This window comes from Patiria miniata, unplaced genomic scaffold, assembly GCF_015706575.1.
Source record: "Patiria miniata isolate m_02_andy unplaced genomic scaffold, ASM1570657v1 HiC_scaffold_3, whole genome shotgun sequence".
Lineage (NCBI taxonomy): Eukaryota > Metazoa > Echinodermata > Asteroidea > Valvatida > Asterinidae > Patiria > Patiria miniata.
Genome location: NW_024037069.1, coordinates 36,775,600 through 36,794,002, shown reverse-complemented (window position 1 = coordinate 36,794,002; position 18,403 = coordinate 36,775,600). Strand labels below are relative to the sequence as shown.

General features: G+C 41.3%; 2 protein-coding genes across 2 annotated transcripts; both read right to left on the bottom strand.

The window, feature by feature from the left end:
• Nucleotides 1–335: 335 nt before the first annotated feature.
• Nucleotides 336–6,499, bottom strand: LOC119738114. Its single transcript, XM_038212854.1, has 4 exons — nt 6,322–6,499; nt 4,788–5,120; nt 3,949–4,209; nt 336–2,659 (listed from the first exon to the last, which is right to left on the bottom strand). Exons 1-4 carry the CDS (start codon nt 6,389–6,391, stop codon nt 2,370–2,372), a joined length of 954 nt encoding a protein of 317 aa, XP_038068782.1. The 5' UTR covers nt 6,392–6,499; the 3' UTR covers nt 336–2,369.
• Nucleotides 6,500–11,578: 5,079 nt separating this feature from the next.
• On the bottom strand, nt 11,579–15,947 carry LOC119736784 (low affinity immunoglobulin epsilon Fc receptor-like). Its single transcript, XM_038210794.1, has 4 exons — nt 15,878–15,947; nt 13,731–14,048; nt 13,071–13,328; nt 11,579–12,029 (listed from the first exon to the last, which is right to left on the bottom strand). Exons 1-4 carry the CDS (start codon nt 15,945–15,947, stop codon nt 11,728–11,730), a joined length of 948 nt encoding a protein of 315 aa, XP_038066722.1. The 3' UTR covers nt 11,579–11,727.
• Between the last annotated feature and the right edge of the window lie 2,456 nt (nt 15,948–18,403).

Genomic DNA, 18,403 nt, shown 5'->3' with positions numbered 1-18,403 from the left:
AGCCATTTATTACCTATTATTCATAAATACCTAAGACAGTTTAACCGTTCCTATTGGTGGAGAGCCCGTCATGTGGGTGGTTTTAAACGGTTGATAAAACACTGACTGGTTTGAAACACATTTTTCTGGCACCGCTGCATTCTGCGCCACATCGCGCAGTACTCGCAGCGCCCATGCCAATCCATATAATTATAAAGAGATTTGTGTACTATTCGCGCGAGGCACACATAGCCAGAGGGGTGTTGCACAAAACATGAAGTAAAATTGTTGAACAAAATTGTGGAGTTTTATAATGTTTCACTTGTTTTGACTTTTTGACTGAAAGGTATTTATGAATGGGAATAAATATGTACTTGGAGAGGTTTAAACAAGTACGTTTGAAAGCGGCTTTGAGCCTGGTTGCCGATAACGGCCCCCACCTTTAAGTTCGGCTTCGGCCATTATCAGCCTCCAGGCCCCTAGCTGGTTTCAAACGTACTTGTTTAAAACTCCCCAAGCACATATTTATTCCCTGAATATTTATTAAGATAATCATAAGTAGTTGAAAGCTAAAAATACTAAGTTATCACCAACTTTTTCTTGAAAGTGTTTTGTATTACAAAGTTGTGTTTTGTATTATCCACTAACTAAAAAGAATATATTTTGCAACCATTACACATATTTATTTGCTAGAAGTGTTTTCCGTGGTACTTTTCCCCCAAAACTGTTTTATTTGTCAACGTTTTGAACAAAGACATTGGCAAATCGGGGAGCTGGATTGCTCAGTTGGTATGAGCACGGGAACAGCAATCTGCAGGTCGCAGTTCAAAACCCGATCGGGTCAATATCTGTGTTCAATTTTTAAAAAAAAGAGATGACAATGAGAAACTAGCCAGAAATCTTTCTCTCACCTTTCCATTGTTCCTCACTTTGTCTTCATTATTACGGACCTTCTTCAGATCCCAAGTTCATCTTGGTGTTATTATATGTACTTGACCCTTGCGGTCTGTCTATGTTAATTTTCAACTTCCTGAAAATGTTAACCATGGGAAACACTATAAAATACAGGCCTACTGTACAGTAAATGTTCATGTTCAGTTATTTAATAACACTCATAGTTTCTAAGGTTGAGTAATTGTAACGAATTTATTTAGTGAAGGGTGCTAGCTATTAAGCCGTTTGAGTGTGCACAAGTTCAACCAAACTAAAAGGAAACGCAGATACCGTAGAAGAAGAAAAAAGGTAAAACACTTATAATGAAATGAAGATGAATAATAAATATTTACAACAAATATAATTTGAGTGCCACTTCGTTAGGGACCAATTTTGAGGGGGGGGGGTGTTCTTGGAGACTGCATTAGTTGGCCATAGTTCAATGCTCTTGCTGTCCTCCATATTTCCGAAGGGTGGTGGGGGGGGGGGAGGCTTGGGTGGGGTAAGATACGCGTGTATAGCAAGTGTGTTTTTTGTGTCTTACGTAAAGTTGCATAATCAGTGCTCTACAACACGTTCGCTTCTTGTCTCTTGGCAAATTGCCAATTTGTGTGATATCTTCCAACCCACACTCGCCTCCCTTTTTGGGGGAGCCGGGGCGTCTGCAACCCTCTGATTCACCTTACTAACGAACTGGTTCCCGTACGTACATTATTGAAACTGATTGTAGGGCGGGAACCAGCATATTTATCGAGCGAGCGGAATTATTGTGAGGACGCAAGCACTTCGGAATTTGTAAAATAATAATTCAAGAACTAAACGTGTGCCGATTGTTTTTCAGTCGATGTCTCATTCGAAAGTGAATAACATCATTACTAGAAACTGAATAGTAATTTTATGAAAAAATAATCTATTTTGGGGTGAAACTCAAAATAGCACGGGGTATATCCCAAAAGCATCAAAAGGGAGTTTATACCCCAATTTATAGCCTTTTATTGTATGATTTTTTTGGGGGGGTCCGATAAGTGAATATCTTTTCCCGTCTTTGTTTTGTCATACCCCATTCATTTCTTTAATAAAAGTTCATTTCTATCAACCTGCATACATATACATAACTGCCCCGACTATTACTGGTATTTGTTATTAAAACATTCATTTATTTAAAAAAAAATCACAAATTTTGTCTCGGTAAATTTCGTCCACATGGGTGTGAAATTATTGACGTCATCAGTGTGACACACATAGCCCCGCTGCTTAATAATATACGTGTATTATCATTCCCATTATCTGCGTAGCACAGAGCTGTGGAGGTGCCGTCCAACATGCCGAGATCCTGATAACAAAAAATCACGGGGAGGCGAGATAACTCACGATGTCGTCATCCTGTGATAAATTATCTTAGGATCTTGGATGGCACCCCAGAGCTCCGTAGGTGCGCTAGCTTGTGAGATCACGATTTACTTGTCAGAGCCAGGAGATATGTCGTACAATGGATCAATTACTAGCTCGGGCTTGACGACGACATCGACACACCCCAATGCATCACGAATCTCTTCGGCGTTTTCACCTTGAACGAGCGTCGGTACGCGTGCGGCGCGGTACGGTCTGGCTGCGCGGTGAACGTTGACTCCACCGATGCGTAGTTTCGTGCACGTGCACGGGTCTCGCCTTGGTATCAACCACTCGTACTCGTACGGACGGGCGAATCCATTGATCGGCTCTTGTATAATAGGACAGACCACGACATCTTCAGAATGAAAAAGGGGGAATTAATGGTAGGAAAAGAGAGAGAGATTGGTCAATTAGTAAACAAAAATAAAATACACCACGACCCTAAAATTGTGTGTCTTTTAGCTTGTGATCGTCGATGTGATGGACAAGAATTCCACGCTTATTGTCTATCCACATGATTTCATTATCGTCATCGTAAGTGTCAACCAGATTATCCCCGTCATTGTCATAATTTATTGCCATTGTCACCGTCAGTTTTTCACTGTCATCGTCAAATTGTCGCCGCGGTCGCCATCATATCGTCGCCGTCATATCGTCCCCGTTATCGTCCACCAACCCCACACGATGATGGTTTCGGAATCGTCATCTTAGATGTCATTGTCATCATCATAATGTTGATGTCATTGACATCTTAATTAGTGATGTCATTGTCACGGCCTTGACCGGAATTACGCCAAAGTCCCTAAACAGGGCGCTGGGAAGGGCTAATCTCAAGGAAGCACATGCACGCAAACATTGTGGATAACTTACTGCCTCAACCAAAACACGTAAATTCTTTGTGCACATGTCATGCACAGGCCGGGCGGAAGGGTTGACCCGTGTTATCGTTCAAAGAACTTCTATCCAATTAGGATCTAGGAGGGCTCAAAGAAATTACGTCATGCATCCAGAAGAAATGAACCCTTCCAGCGCCTTGTTTGAAGGGAATATACAACATTTGCAAACATCGAAAAATATAACTACCCAGTTTTTACGAAATACCTTACTAGGATGTTAGTAAATGACAGTGTAAAGCATCCTGTAAAATTATGGCACCTGGTGTGAAGTCATTTTCAAGAAAAGTGGTATTTTTGTATACATTTCCAACGGTGGTCGGCCGACCACTGTTGGAAAAACCTAACTATTTTTTAACTACTGCGCCAAATTTACCATTTTTTCAGACAAAATTTTGTTTGCTATTGGTTACATGTTCATGAACGGGTGCAGGCCAACTAGACTGGTTCCCTCACCTTACAATTTTCCGGCATCTATAAATTGATACATTTCATCTTTAGTGGAGTCAGGGAACCAGACTACTTGAACATTTTTGTTTTTCTTGATTTTTCCAGCATTTTCGAACACAAAACTACAAACATGTCAGTGTAACAATATTTGATCTATTATACTAACCCCTCAAATAATTCATTTCTGAAAATTACAGCAAAACCCAATGATGTACATTCCCTTTAAGGATGATCGGTATGATAACAGTCAATTTCCACCGCTAAGGGCGTAGTTACGCATACAGGGTCCATTATCACTTACCCTGCTCGGGCGTCGGTATTTCTTGCCCGGATTCAGTGAGAGAAGCAGCAGGTTCTGTGGTAAGCCGACCCAGCAGTGGTGAAGTATGTGCTGCTCCCGGCTGCACATCAATCGCCTCAAGAGGGCGCTCGCATATGTAAGCGCTGACCGTTGTGCAGTCACTTTCGACCATCTGTGCCTCGCTGCCATATTTCGACGTGGCCAAGCGCACGCATGTCTCGGTCTGAGTAGATGTGGGTGGTCCTGGTTCAACTTCCCACGCTGAATATTGTGGAAATGAACGAAGGAAACAAAATACATGCGTATAGTTATTGCTTTTGCAGTGAAATCTTGATAAGTCAGTTTATTGTTTAATTGTTGTACAGCGCATTTGAATATAATTATGTTACATAAAATTTGCGCTTTATGAATACTATTATTATGATTATTATTACGTCAAACCTCAAGGGAACAGGTTCAACATTTGACTTAAGCAAAGTTTTGAGTTAAGCAGGGTTGTTTATCATTATTACACTGCTGAAGGCAATGGCTTTGATTGGTTTGAGTCATCAGAGTTTGACTTATCGAGATTTTACTGTAAAAAGCAGACTTTGAATAAGGGATAATACATGTACATGTAGGCCTAGTGTGATATAGCAGTAAGTTATATCATGTGTGGTTCAAAACCTTTAATAGGCGCTGTAATGGTTTTCGACCATCAGGAATGGGTAAACTGTACTGTTATATAAGCTTGGTTATAGATAATCGAATAGATAATCGATGTCATAGATAATTAAAACAAATATCTATGAAACGTGAAAATAAAAGTATGCTCATTTTTGAACAGATGTACTACTTACACCAAAAGCCGGTGTAGTGCCCTCTAATTTTGAGGGAGTAAAACGTCTCGTTGCCGCAAACAAACTCCTCTCCAGCCGTCGATTGACAACCCAGCCAGGAATACGAGTATTCCCCCATGTAATCGCTGATGTTCAGCCACTCCTCACGGCTGTTCAGAATCAGGAGACTAGCTTGGGCTCCCTGACAAGCTTGGCTCGCTTCTTCCCAGGCCAAGCCGACATGGTTCGTGCCAGGGGGATAGATCATATGCAGATAATCATAGTCATACATAATCTCGTTGGATATATAGCAACGATCAGCAAACTTTTGCCAATTCTCTGGGCACGCATCATCTGAGGAAAGGCCAAGAAGACAGAGTGGGAAAAATAATCATTTCGGCAATACTCGGTTACTTAATGTTCGATTACTTGTATGCGATACCCAGACTACTGTCGGTACTCGCACTTTATTCGAAATTCAAGTTATACCGTCTCGGTCTTAAAAACACAGTTATGATTCTTAACTTGAATCGGACTTTCAATTTTTTTTTTATATACGGACTCGAAATTACCGTGCCATTATTCGAGTACCGAAGTACTCGAACTCGACTAGCACTCAGGAAAAGAATCGAGTGTTTCGATTGAAATAGAATTGCGACGGACCACACTTAGCGTGACCGAGTGTACGCGTGTCGATGATGTAGCTTATTTTACAGGTGACACCCACCGATCTTGACTCAGAAATGAATACAACTGTATGAATGCAGTTATAAGTAATCTAAAAGGCACACATAAGATCATTTGCTTTTTGTTGTTTCCAATAACACCACTGAAATTTCAAAGAAGAATGTTCAAAACCTAACCGGTTGAAGTTTCAGCTCAGTGGATATTATACTTTTGGAGAAAACAATGACCAACTTTTTTGATCAAGAAACACAATTTCACCAAAAGAACTTTTTATTCCAAAAGTCAGTTAATCGACTGATCGTTGGAAATCATTCACCTACATTTTTAAAAATGTCTTCTTAATGACAGAAAGCCGGACAGCGGATAGGGGTGTGCAATCGCCCGTTTATTAGCCGCTGAAGCTTTGTTATGATACTAGTAAAATGGGACCAAAATTAATACAATTTGACTCAAAGTTCCTAAATTTATTTTCAAATTGCCTTAGAAATGTGCAGGGGTATGTGCCCGGACCCCCTAATATAACAGGGGCACACCTTCACTGAAATATCAACCCCCTAGTCTCCATGCGTTTCCTGAAAGCTAGATTCGCCCAGAGTGTTTAGTATTAGTACGATCTTCATATTAATCTTTTTGATAATAATTCGATAGGTTACTATTGGGATAAATGCAAATTTTTATATATGTCATTACATTCTAAAATCCAACTTCATGTATTCAGATTTCATACTCTGAGTCGACAAAAATAACGATGGGACAAGACGAAATCAAAAGGTGATCTCCAAGCAATGTTTCTGTGTTCGATATTTGACTTTTTAAATCAGAAACGGTTTACAGGAAATACAGAAAAGAAAAACTGTTATTAACTTACTAGCTGCAGATACCAAAGTTGCAATGAGCTTGACAGCCACAAGAAATCCGCACAACCCCAGGATTCCCATGACTGACGGGAGAGTTAAAAACTGCACACCTTGCAACGACGGGAGCAAGAGGCGTTATGCAAGAAGAAATAAGCACGAAAATAGGCCCATGTATTGCGCTCGGTTGATAACCAGATGCAATCACTGCAGTTACACGCCCAAAACACTGCCACATTAAAAACAATCGAATTGTCATGGAGACGTGGCTACAAAGCAATAAGGGACAAAAACGATCGATTTCGAGCCACCCTCCCCCTACAAAAACTCCACTCTGGCACGCGCTGGTTTGAAAACGTATCACGGTGTTGTTTTGTACAACGAAAATCAAAGTGGCCTCGATGACACAGCCTACTGTATTGAAGGCACGCATTTTCAGTGCTGTCTTTAGCAGGCAATCAGTCAATTTATTGCAGTTTGAATTAACTCCAAATTTGGGCACGCTATAGTGCCAAGGACTTGCCAAACAAGACAGAGTATTGCCGTGGCAACCAGGTACAAACAAACAGTCTCCCCCATCACTTCCGATTTACGGAAGTATCTAGGTCTCTCTTCACGATTGCAAGTTATTAGCATCAAAACCGGGGATCCAAGTGTTATCTTGTGTAGAGGTATATACCGAAAAAGAGAACAATCTGTCATATGACATTGGGAATTCGGAGACGATACCAGTTTAAATTGTAAGATTTGTATAAAAGATTTTGCAATCTATATCATTTAAACATATTCATCTGCGTCGTATTGCTTTCTCCAAACCATTCATGCTTCATCGCATGCATACATTTTCTTTCATTGTAAACACTTTGTGGGTTTTTATTTTATGGTGTCATAAGTCTGTGAAAACACTACAAAGTTACATCTTTTTATGATAAAAAATATCTTTTGGAACAATTTATTATCATGATCCATCACCAGCATTACCTAACACCAGTGGCGTATCCAGGGGGGGGGGGGGGGGGGGGGCACTCTGCCCCTCCTGCTGTTTTTTTTCCATTTTCGTTTGTTCAGACATTATTGTAATAAGTGGTTACAGAGTTCCGACAGCGGTCCCCCCCCCAAACAAAACCCCAGTGTAAATAACCCATTACAATGCGCCGTGAAAATGGGTGTATAAGGCCAAAAAAGAAAAAAATACTCGGTCTCTGGTCAGCGCGCGCGTCGATTTTAATCATGCGCGTCAACCTTTTTTTTCCTCCAAATTAACACGGAAGCTACAACAGCGCCCTCTATTGCCGCGCCTCCTCAAATTTTTGTACCAAGGAGCACCAAGGAAAGGGGAAATTGCACCAAGGCAAATGATAAAGGGCACCAAGGCAAATTATGGAGGACACCAATGTATAATGAGGACACAAAAAACAAAATAGTACCCACCTTGTCTGTACAATACAAGCTTGAAAAAAAAGCCAACCCCCCCCCCCAAAAAAACCGCGTCGCCGCATCAATTCCGGAACTTCGGTCTGACCAGAGACCGACTTTTTTTTTTTTTGGCCTAACATGCAGTATGCATAATAATAGTCAGTATTGGAGAGCGCCCCCATTCGGAAGGGGGCGCTCTTCAAAACTTCAATACCTCTTCAAAGGTATTCCTGCAAGACTTTCCCAGTCTAAATATTGCAGAATCTTTTCAGAGATTTTGCTTATAGTATAGAAGGTGATATTGGCTCCGTGCACAAGGGCCTCCTCAATGTCGTGAAAGGGAGAGTTAGGGCCTTGGATGAAACCATCTATATTAAAGAGATCTTAAAGCTGTCTTAAGAAACAAAATGTCGCTGGGGGAGCAAGTTGCCCCCCCCCCCCTCCCCCGCCTCCACTGGATGCACCACTGATTTACTACCATGTCGCCCTCAGGATTCATAACTGGCTTTCGGTCTTTTTAATCATGAGATATTTTTCCGCTTGGCCTAGCCGCAATATGAAAATCAGCCAAGATTATGATACAGACACAGATTGTTTGGTTACATCTTAAGCAAAAACAAACATTTATTCATCAATAATTCATATTCAGTATAACATGGTTACGTAATTATCGTGCTAATTTCTTCTTTCACAAAATGTTTGATTTACTCGTGTGCAAACTCTCTCTTGTTACCGAAACTGTTCAGAAAATTGTCAAGCAACTGCACAATTTGAAAATTTTACTATTCTATATTGATATTCTATGAAATATTTACTTTATAATCAATAAATTGGGTTGGGCATGCATTGTTTAAACCAAACATACATTTTAGTAACCATTAACGTCTAAGAAGTTGAAAGCAAAAGATACTCTGTACATTATGCTAGAAGTACTTCCCATGGGTACATATTATTCCCACGAAACATTTTTCTGTCAATGTCTTGAACAAAGACATGGCTGGATAGCTCAGTTGGTAAAGCACCAGGACGGCAATCCGGAGGTCGTGGGTTCAAATCCTGCTCCAGTCAATTTCTTTGTTCAAGAAAAAAAAATGACAATGAGAAAATGTCCAGAATAAGCCTTTTCGGAGTTCCAACTGCGCATTCATAACCTGTGACAACGCGCATTGTTGTCTCAAATGGCCTTTGACAACATCGCGCCACTGACTTTACAAAAAGGCTGTTTGTGCATTGTGGGTACTGTCAAAGGGCATTTGAGACAAATAATGTGCGTTTTCACAGGTTACGAATGCGCGCAGTTGGAACTCCGAAAAGGCTTATTCTTTCTCTCCCCTTGCCATTGTTCCTAATTTTTTCTTCATTTACGGACCCTTCTTCAGATCCCAAATTCCTCTTGATGTACATTAAGTGCTTGACCTTTGCGGTCTGTCTATGTTAATTTTCAACTTCCTGAAAATTGTAGGCCAATGGAATCACATAACATTATACACAGGCCTACAGCTAATGTTCACGTGAAGTTATTATTAGTATTATTATTATTCATGGTTTATTAAAAACATTTTCCATCGCAGGCAAAGGCTTTATTAGGGAAAACAATACATTTGTTCAATTTACATAAAAAGTAGAAATTAAGACTTAATATAAAACGACCAAAAATTAACACACAGCGTTAGACACAAAAAAATAAGAAGAGCGAGCCAACAATACAATTGTGAAAATATGTAGTTATACGTTCAATTAAAAAAGGGGTGTTTGTAAAAAGAGATATCAAAAGATTACACAAAAATCTTAAAATTCTGAAAGAGTAGGACTAAACAATTTAGTACAATGAATTTCATTGCTTTGCAGTGCCGCAAAACTTTCATAGTCAAAATAAGTAGATATCTATTGAGTTGTGTTCAAAAGATTGATCAGATGTGGCACAGGAGTTTTTTAAATCTGGAGGTATTACACTTGAGTTCAGTTAATTTTGTTGAGTTCCTCAGATTGTAGCTAGATGTTGACCTTGTTTGCGGAACTAGACTCTCAAGTTTTGAGTTCTTTAGCGATTTCGCAAATAACACTCGTAAGATTAAATGTTGAGAAATAATATTGTACCGATTTTATTTAGTGAAGGGAGCTATAGCCGTTTTAATGTGCACAAGTGCAACGGTTAACCAGACTAATCGGAAACGCAGATATCGTAGAAAAATTGGGTATAACACTTATAATTAAATGAACATGAATAATGTTGCATTATTATAATATGTGTCACTTCGTCAAGGACCAATTTTGAGGGGGGGGGGGGGGGTGTACTCGGAGACTGCGTTAGTCGGCCATAGTTTAAAAAAAAAGGTTGGGGTGGGGTGTTGGGTGGGGGAGGGGGGGGGGGACACGGAAACACAGGCTTGGGAGGGGGAGGTAGTTCCCTCGTTCCCATCCCATTTATGTCACTCTCCCTAAAGCCTCCGGCCTGTCTCACAGTGCTGACGGTGGTCATCTCGCTTGCGTGGGCTTTCAAAAATAACTTTTCCAAATGGGAAAGACACTTTGGAAATATCCAATCAGTTTGGATGTTACACTTCATGAGTTTCTTAATAAACGAGCACTTTTTTTAAACAATATTGTCGGTGTGGTGGGGGAAGGGGCGGGGCTAGATAGACGATATATCCGAATGGCGCAATTAGACCAACAGCGGGCGCAATGAATTTTTTTGGGAAAAAAAGACCGTCTGGTTTTTGAAACGGTGGAATTGTGCAAAATATTGCCGAGGATCAACTCCCTAGTTTTGGGCTTCCATCTGGGGGCAGACTTGATAAAATTAAGGTTGAAAAATGGGTCCTATTTGCCCGAGAAAATGTAGGGATGCTATTAGTAAATTTGGCTGCACGCAGGCTTGGCCATTACTCTTGCTCTATGCCATTATTGGCACATCGCCGTACCTATAGCGCCGGGGGTTTGTGCACAAACCGTATAAGACAGGATATCTTGCTCAATTGACTTCGGCAAAAACCGCAAGCCTCATCATAAAGAATAAGTTAAGACAGAAGTATCGGACCCACTTTTACGAGAATGTGTTCGTAACGTGATATGATTGTCACGACCAAAATGTTTTATTGAAACGTGGCTAAAAGGACGCGGGAAATAAAAAAAATATGGCTCCAGCCTTGGATCCCAGACCATTATCCGTGTGTGCCCCGTCCTCGACCCGTCCGCGATGTTTTTTTCCAATGTACGTCCATGTACGTACACTAAATTGGAATAACTTTACTTATCATAGCAACCCACGATGCAAAGCCTTCGCAACCGTCATCATGCTGATATGGTGTGAAATTGACGTCGTCAGTGTCACACAGATAGCCCGCTGCTTAATATTATCATTCCCAGCACCATCTGCGTTGATCCAGCAGCTCTACGATTTTTTCTTTCTTTCTGCACGCTTACGGAGCTCTGGAGGTGCCATCCTACGGAAGACGGATAGTGCCACTCAATGAGTGTGAATATATTTTTTTGGTGCGTGTGAAAATATTTTTTTGTACAGCGGCCGCCACTTATTATGTGACGGCCGCCAGATAATAAGTGGCCGCCGCCACATAAGTCGTCATAATAAGTGGCGGCCGCTGTACAAAAATATATATATATTCACACTTTTTTTATGTGGCGGCCGCCAGATAATAAGTGGCGGCCGCCACATAAGTCGTCATAATAAGTGGCGGCCGCTGTGCAAAAAAATATTTTCACACTTTTTATGTGGCGGCCGCCACTTATTATCTGGCGGCCGCCACATAATAAGTGGCGGCCGCTGTACAAAAAAAATATTTTCACACGCACCAAAAAATATATTCTATCCGGCACTATCCGTCTTCCGTACCATCCAACATGTTGAGATCCTGACAAAAATATCACGAGATGACGAGATAACTTAGGATGTTGACGAGATAACTCAGGATGTTGACTGTGATAAATTTTCTCAGGATCTTGGATGGCACCTCCAGTACTCCGTAGGTGCGCTAGCTTGTGACGTTTTACTTGCCACCAGGAGGCATCTGAAAATTTCCAGGATTTTCAGTGGAGATGTCGGAAACCTTTACTGGCTTGACGACATCGACACACCCCAATGCATCACGAATCTCTTCGGCGTTTTCACCTTGAACGAGCGTCGGTACGCGCGCGGCGCGGTACGGTCTGGCTGCGCGGTGAACGTTGACTCCACCGATGCGTAGTTTGGTGCACGCGCACGGGTATCGCCTTGGTATCAACCACTCGTACTCGAACGGACGGGCGAATCCATTGATCGGCTCTTGTATAATGGGACAGACCACGACATCTTCGGAAAGAAAGAGGGGAAATGGGAGGGGGAAAAGAGAGAGAATGGTGGATTTAATATAGTTTAAACCACGACCCGAAATTTGTGTCTTTTAGGTTGTGATCGTCATTAATTGTGGATAAGAAATTGTTTATGTCCATTCAGATGATGTCATGATCGTCATCGTAAGCGTCAACCAGATTATCCTTGTCATTGTCATATTTATTGCCATCGTCACCGTCAGTTTGTCATTGTTCGTAACTCACGCCATGCTCGCGAAGCGACGAATTGACTCTGTTTTTACCCCAGACACTGCATACAAAAACAAACGCGAATGTAACGCACATGCAGCTCGCAGGCACCAGACTATTCCTCATTTGCAAACGTGTTCAAAAATCTTGCACATGCAAATGATCCAATACCAGGGTGAGAGAACAGGTAGTGGTGGGCGCGTACTGCTCGACACCCTGGAGACGAGGTTGGGCGGTGGGTGCGTTCGTTTAGCTCACCCGGGTTGACACGGGTCAGCCCCGTGCCGTTCGATTAGCTCTGACGTCATTCGCGGGGCTCACCCGAGTCAGCCACCATAGACCCTGCTCGTGGAGCAGAGACACTGATGGAAATACGTCACGCATGCGTTGTTCATCCCCAGAAACGCACAATATGGCGGCCGGACAGCGGAAATATCAAGTGGACTTAAAAGTTGACTTTATTGAGTTCATTGCGACTTTTGAGGCTATAATTTCAGCCCAAATTTTTTGACTTTTGCAATTGACTAAAAAGCAGTAACTCTCAAACTAAGCCCCAATCCGAAAAACGGGCGTTTTGTCAGTGGCTACGGCCTCGGCTAAGGGCGTCACGTGAGGATCATGATGGCCCGCGGTTGAGCGTTCGATTAGCCCGGCTGACCCGTCTGCCTTTACCCGTGTCGACCCGGGTGAGCTAAACGAACGCACCCGCACCCAATAACAGCGATTAGTTTCTATTTCACCGCGGAGGGCGTAGTTACGCACGTACGAAGTCCATTACCACAGCCATCACTCATCACGCATCATCACTTACCCTGCTGTGGCGTCGGTATTTCTTGCCCAGATTCCGTGAGAGAAGCAGCAGGTCCTGCGGTAGGCCGACCCGGCACAGGAGGAGTCTGAGCTCCCGGCTGCACCTCAATCGCCTCAAGAGGGCGCTCGCATATGTAAGCGCTGACCGTTGTGCAGTCACTTTCGACCATCCATGCCTCGGTGCCAGATTTCAACTTGTCCAAACGCACGCATGTCTCGGTCTGAGTGGATGTGCGTGGTCCTGGTGCAACTTCCCACACTAAATAATGCGGGAATGAACGAAGGAAACAAAAGATATGCGTATTGTTATTGATTTTACAGTGAACTCTTGATGAGTCAAACATGTTCAACATTTAACTTAAGCAGAGTTTTGAGTTAAGCAGGGTTGTATATCATTGTTATACTGCTGAAGGCAGTGGCTTGGTTTGATTGGTTTGAGCATGGAGCTATAAAAAGGATAGCTCCGTGGTTTGACTTATTGAGCTTAGACTATGAATAAGGGATAATACATGTAGTGTGATAGGCGCTGGCCGCCAATAATGGCTCTCGACCAAAAGCAATGGGTAAACTATATAATCTGATAAGCTGTCATAGATAATTAAAACAAATATCCATAAGAAGTGAAAGTAATATGTGCAGTTTAAACAGATGTGCTACTTACACCAAAAACCGGTGTAGTGCCCTATAATTTTGAGGGAGTAAAACGCCTCGTTGCCGCAAGCAAACTCCTCTCCAGCCGTCGATTGACAACCCAGCCAGGAATACGAGTATTCCCCCATGTAATCGCTGATGCTTTGCCACTCCTCACGGCTGTTCAGAATCAGGAGACTAGCTTGGACTCCCTGACAAGCTTGACCCGCTTTTTCCCAGGTCAAGCCGACCACGCCCTGGTTCGTGCCATGGCCAGCTTGCATAATATTCACGCTGGATACGTAGCAACGATCACCATAGTTTTTCCAATTCTCTGGGCACTCGTCATCTAAGGCAAAGTAGGGGAAACGCCATCATTAGGCAATATTCGATTTATTTTATAGTTCGTTTACTTGTATTTGATACTCAGACCGGAAATCATTTTTTTCAGTACTCGCACTGCTTTTATTCGCCAAATTCAAATTAGGCCAACTCTGTCTTAAAAACAGGGTTATTATTCTTGAATCGGACTATCCATTTTTTTACGGACTCGAAATTACCAAGCCATATTCGACTACTGAAGTACTTGAACGCAACAAGCACTTAGGAAAAGAATCGAGTGTTTCGATTGAAACGGAACTGCGACGCCCAACACACCTAGCAGCACGGAAGTGCAGGCGTATGCGCATCGGGGATGTAACTTATTTTACAGGTAAAACCCACCAATATTGACTCAGAAATGAATACGTACGAATGCCGTTGTATACTAACCTTGAAAGCACGGGCGTCGCCAGGATTTTTCCTAGAGGGGGGCAAACATATTATTTTTCCCCAAAAATTCCTGTATATCTCAACATATTCTCGATTTATCAGTTTTAGAGGGGGACAGGGACATTTTGCCCCCCACCCATTAAATTTACACCACTATGACTTCGCGCCTATTTTTCTTTTCGTTTTTCTTTTTTTCTCTCTTTTTTTGATGGCTTTTCCGGGGGGTCCCTTGCCCCCCCCCCCGCGACGCCCATGCAAAAAAGGTATATAGAATCATTTGCTTTCCATGTATTTTGTTCGTTTCCAATATTTACACCACTGAAAATCAAAAGAAGAATGTTCAAAAACCTCAACTGTTGAAGTTTCAGCTCAGTGGATGTTATATACGTTCCGAGAAAACAAACCAATGTTTTTGATAAAAAAAAACAATTTCGTCATTCTTCAATATGACACTTTATTCCAAAAATCAGTGACTTGGCTGATCGTTGGAAATCACATCTACATTTTTTTAAAATTTCAGTCTTAAATGACAGAAAGCCGGACAGCGAATCTTTAGGGGCTGTGCAATCCCCCGTTTAGGCCAAAACAAAAGTCTCCGGTTTCTGGTATGCGCGCGCGTCGCCGTAGCCATGCGCGTCGGCAAAATGAAAAAGTTTTTTTTTCAATGAAAGATGATGTCTCAAAACCGCCAAACTCACTGGTTTGACTGGAATCCTGCTGCTGCACAATTTTAACGTGTTTTTAGATGGGGTTATGATCGAGAATAAGCTTTATTTGGCCTCTCTGGACTCCCATATATTTTCACTAAGTTTAGTCGGGCACCATTTGCAGTCATCAGCCGACATTTGAAGCAAAAAAGTCAGGTAAAAAAAAAAAAAACCGCGTCGCCGCACCACTTTTTGGACAAGCTCCATACCAGAAACCGGAGACTTTTTTTTTTTGGCCTTAGCCGCTGAAATGTTGTTATGATATTATTAAAATGTGGCTAAAAACATTTGACTCAAAGTTCCTAAATTTATTTTCAAATAGAAAGGAGGAGGCAGCATGCCCCCGGACCCCCTAAGCAGGAGCTCGCCTTCACTCCATGCGTTCCTGAAAGCTAGATCCGCCCCTGATTTCACGGAGTGTTTAGTATCAGGGCGATCTTTATTCCATGTAAGCTTTTTGATAATAATTTGGTAGGTTAGTTTTCGGATAAATACAAATGATCATGATTTATATGCCTTTAAATTCTAATATCCAACTTCATGTATTCAGATTTCATACTCTGAGTCGACCAAAATAACGATGGAACAAGACGAAATCAAAAGGTGATCTCCAAGCAATGTTTCTGTGTTCGATATTTGACTTTTTAAATCACAAACGGTTTACAGGAAATACAGAAAAGAAAAACTGTTATAAACTTACTAGCTGCAGATACCAAAGTTGCAATGAGCTTGACAGCCACAAGAAATCCGCACAACCCCAGGATTACCATGACTGACGGGAGAGTTCAAAACTGCACACCTTGCAACGACGGGAGCAAGAGGCGTTATGCAAGCAGAAATAAGCACGAAAATAGGCCCATGTATTGCGCTCGGTTGACAACCAGATGCAATCACTGCAGTTACACGCCCAAAACACTGCCACATTTAAAACAATAGAATTGTCATGGAGACGTGGCTACAAAGCAATAAGGGACAAAAACGATCGATTTCGAGCCACCCTCCCCCTACAAAAACTCCACTCTGGTACGCGCTGGTTTGAAAACGTATCACGGTGTTGTTTGGTACAACGAAAATCAAAGTGACCTCGATGAAACAACCTATATTGAAGGCACACGTTTGTGTTGCTGTCTTGAGCAGGCAATTAGTCCATTTGTCGCAGTTTGAATTAACTCCCAATTTGACACAATACGGTGCCAAGGACTTGTCATACAAGACAAAGTATCACCACGGCAACCAGGGAACAAACAAACAGTCTTTCCTATTACTTCCGATTCACAGAAGTCTGTCTTCAGGAATTGCAAAATACCATCAAAACCAGGGGTCCAAGCGCTATCTTGTGTAGAGGAATTTAAAAAAAGAAAAATATGTCCTTAATAATATGGGGTTTCGATTCCATGCAAATTTAAATTCTCAAATGTGTATAAAAGAAAATCGCATTCAAACATATTCATGTGTATCGTCTTGTTTTCTCCCAGACATTTATGCTTTATCACATGCACAAATTTGTCTTTCATTGTGAGCATTTTGTGGGATTTATGTTTTCAAAATATAAAGAAAGGCATCAAAATTAAGTCTTTTTTGTGATTTACAATTTTCTTTTTAACCGTTATTTGTTAAAGGGAATGTACATCATTGGGTTTTGCTGTAATTTTCAGAAATGAATTATTTGAGGGGTTAGTATAATAGATCAAATATTGTTACACTGACATGTTTGTAGTTTTGTGTTCGAAAGTGCTGGAAAAATCAAGAAAAACAAAAATGTTCAAGTAGTCTGGTTCCCTGACTCCACTAAAGATGAAATGTATCAATTTATAGATGCCGGAAAATTGTAAGGTGAGGGAACCAATCTAGTTGGCCTGCACCCGTTCATGAACATGTAACCAATAGCAAACAAAATTTTGTCTGAAAAAATGGTAAATTTGGCGCAGTAGTTAAAAAATAGTTAGGTTTTTCCAACAGTGGTCGGCCGACCACCGTTGGAAATGTATACAAAAATACCACTTTTCTTGAAAATGACTTCACACCAGGTGCCATAATTTTACAGGATGCTTTACACTGTCATTTACTAACATCCTAGTAAGGTATTTCGTAAAAACTGGGTAGTTATATTTTTCGATGTTTGCAAATGTTGTATATTCCCTTTAATTTCAACTAATATCTTTTTTTTCGTCATTGAATGAACTAGAATACTAAAATTATATTCTATGAATTTTCCCATGCATGGAAAAAGAAAGAAAGAAAGAAGGAAAGAAAGAAAACCAACAAGAATTCAGCCATGCTCTTTTTAGGCCCCCCAAAAAAGTCTCCGGTTTCTGGTATGGAGCTTGTCAAAAAGTGGTGCGGCGACGCGGCTTTTTTTTTTTTTTACCTGATTTTTTTGCTTCAAATGTCGGCTGATGACTGCAAATGGTGCCTGACTAAACTTAGTGCAAATATATGGGAGTCCAGAGAGGCCACATAAAGCTTATTCTCGACCATAACCCAATCTAAAAACACGTTAAAATTGCGCAGCAGCAGGATTCCAGTCAAACCAGTGAGTTTGGCGGTTTTGAGACGTCATCTTTCATTGAAAAAAAACCTTTTTCATTTTGCCGACGCGCATGGCTACGGCGACGCGCGCGCATACCAGAAACCGGAGCCTTTTTTTTTGGCCTTAGTGAATGGCATGTAGATGCAGTATCGTGTACATCCAATTAAAACAAAAAGAAAGCTAAGGAAACAATGAACAAAAAGGTAAGGATCTTGGACTTTTCTGAGTCTGAAATTTTAAAATTAAAACTTCTTTAATTCTAGTCTTGCTGTTTTCCAAAATTCATCATCACATGTCCTTGCAAACATTCTTGTAATTCAACCTCCCCCTGGGAAAATTCTTTAGTCTATGCTACAAATGTATTCATCCATCCCCTCCGATATAGCTTCCATTTCAAACGTAATGAACCGTGACAAAGTCAGCCTTGTATGAAGTCTAAACGCTTAAACTCCATATGACGTAATATGAATAATTCATATCGTAAAATACGCATACTGCTATAGAAGAGGCCAATACCACTTGCTGATTTCCTGTGCAGTGCACTTTACCTAATGGTTCATGCATTCATGTCTGTCAAATTGAGGTTGGCGCCAAGAAGCACGCCAACAGAATCTTACCTTAATTCGATTTATGAAATATTCATGACAAAAAAAAGTCATTTCCAGAAGCCATTTTGTCTCTTAAATAATCGATAAT

Excerpts from the sequence above, each read along its gene's own strand:
- LOC119738114 (XM_038212854.1), bottom strand. The coding sequence starts at position 6,391 with ATGGGAATCCTGGGGTTGTGCGGATTTCTTGTGGCTGTCAAGCTCATT. Across the intron at positions 5,121-6,321 it reads AACTTTGGTATCTGCAGCTA|ATGATGCGTGCCCAGAGAAT; the intron begins GTAAGTTAATAA and ends GCCTTTCCTCAG. Across the intron at positions 4,210-4,787 it reads GCACTACACCGGCTTTTGGT|CGTGGGAAGTTGAACCAGGA; the intron begins GTAAGTAGTACA and ends CACAATATTCAG.
- LOC119736784 (XM_038210794.1), bottom strand. The coding sequence starts at position 15,947 with ATGGTAATCCTGGGGTTGTGCGGATTTCTTGTGGCTGTCAAGCTCATT. Across the intron at positions 13,329-13,730 it reads GCACTACACCGGTTTTTGGT|TGTGGGAAGTTGCACCAGGA; the intron begins GTAAGTAGCACA and ends CGCATTATTTAG. Across the intron at positions 12,030-13,070 it reads AATACCGACGCCACAGCAGG|ATGTCGTGGTCTGTCCCATT; the intron begins GTAAGTGATGAT and ends TTCTTTCCGAAG.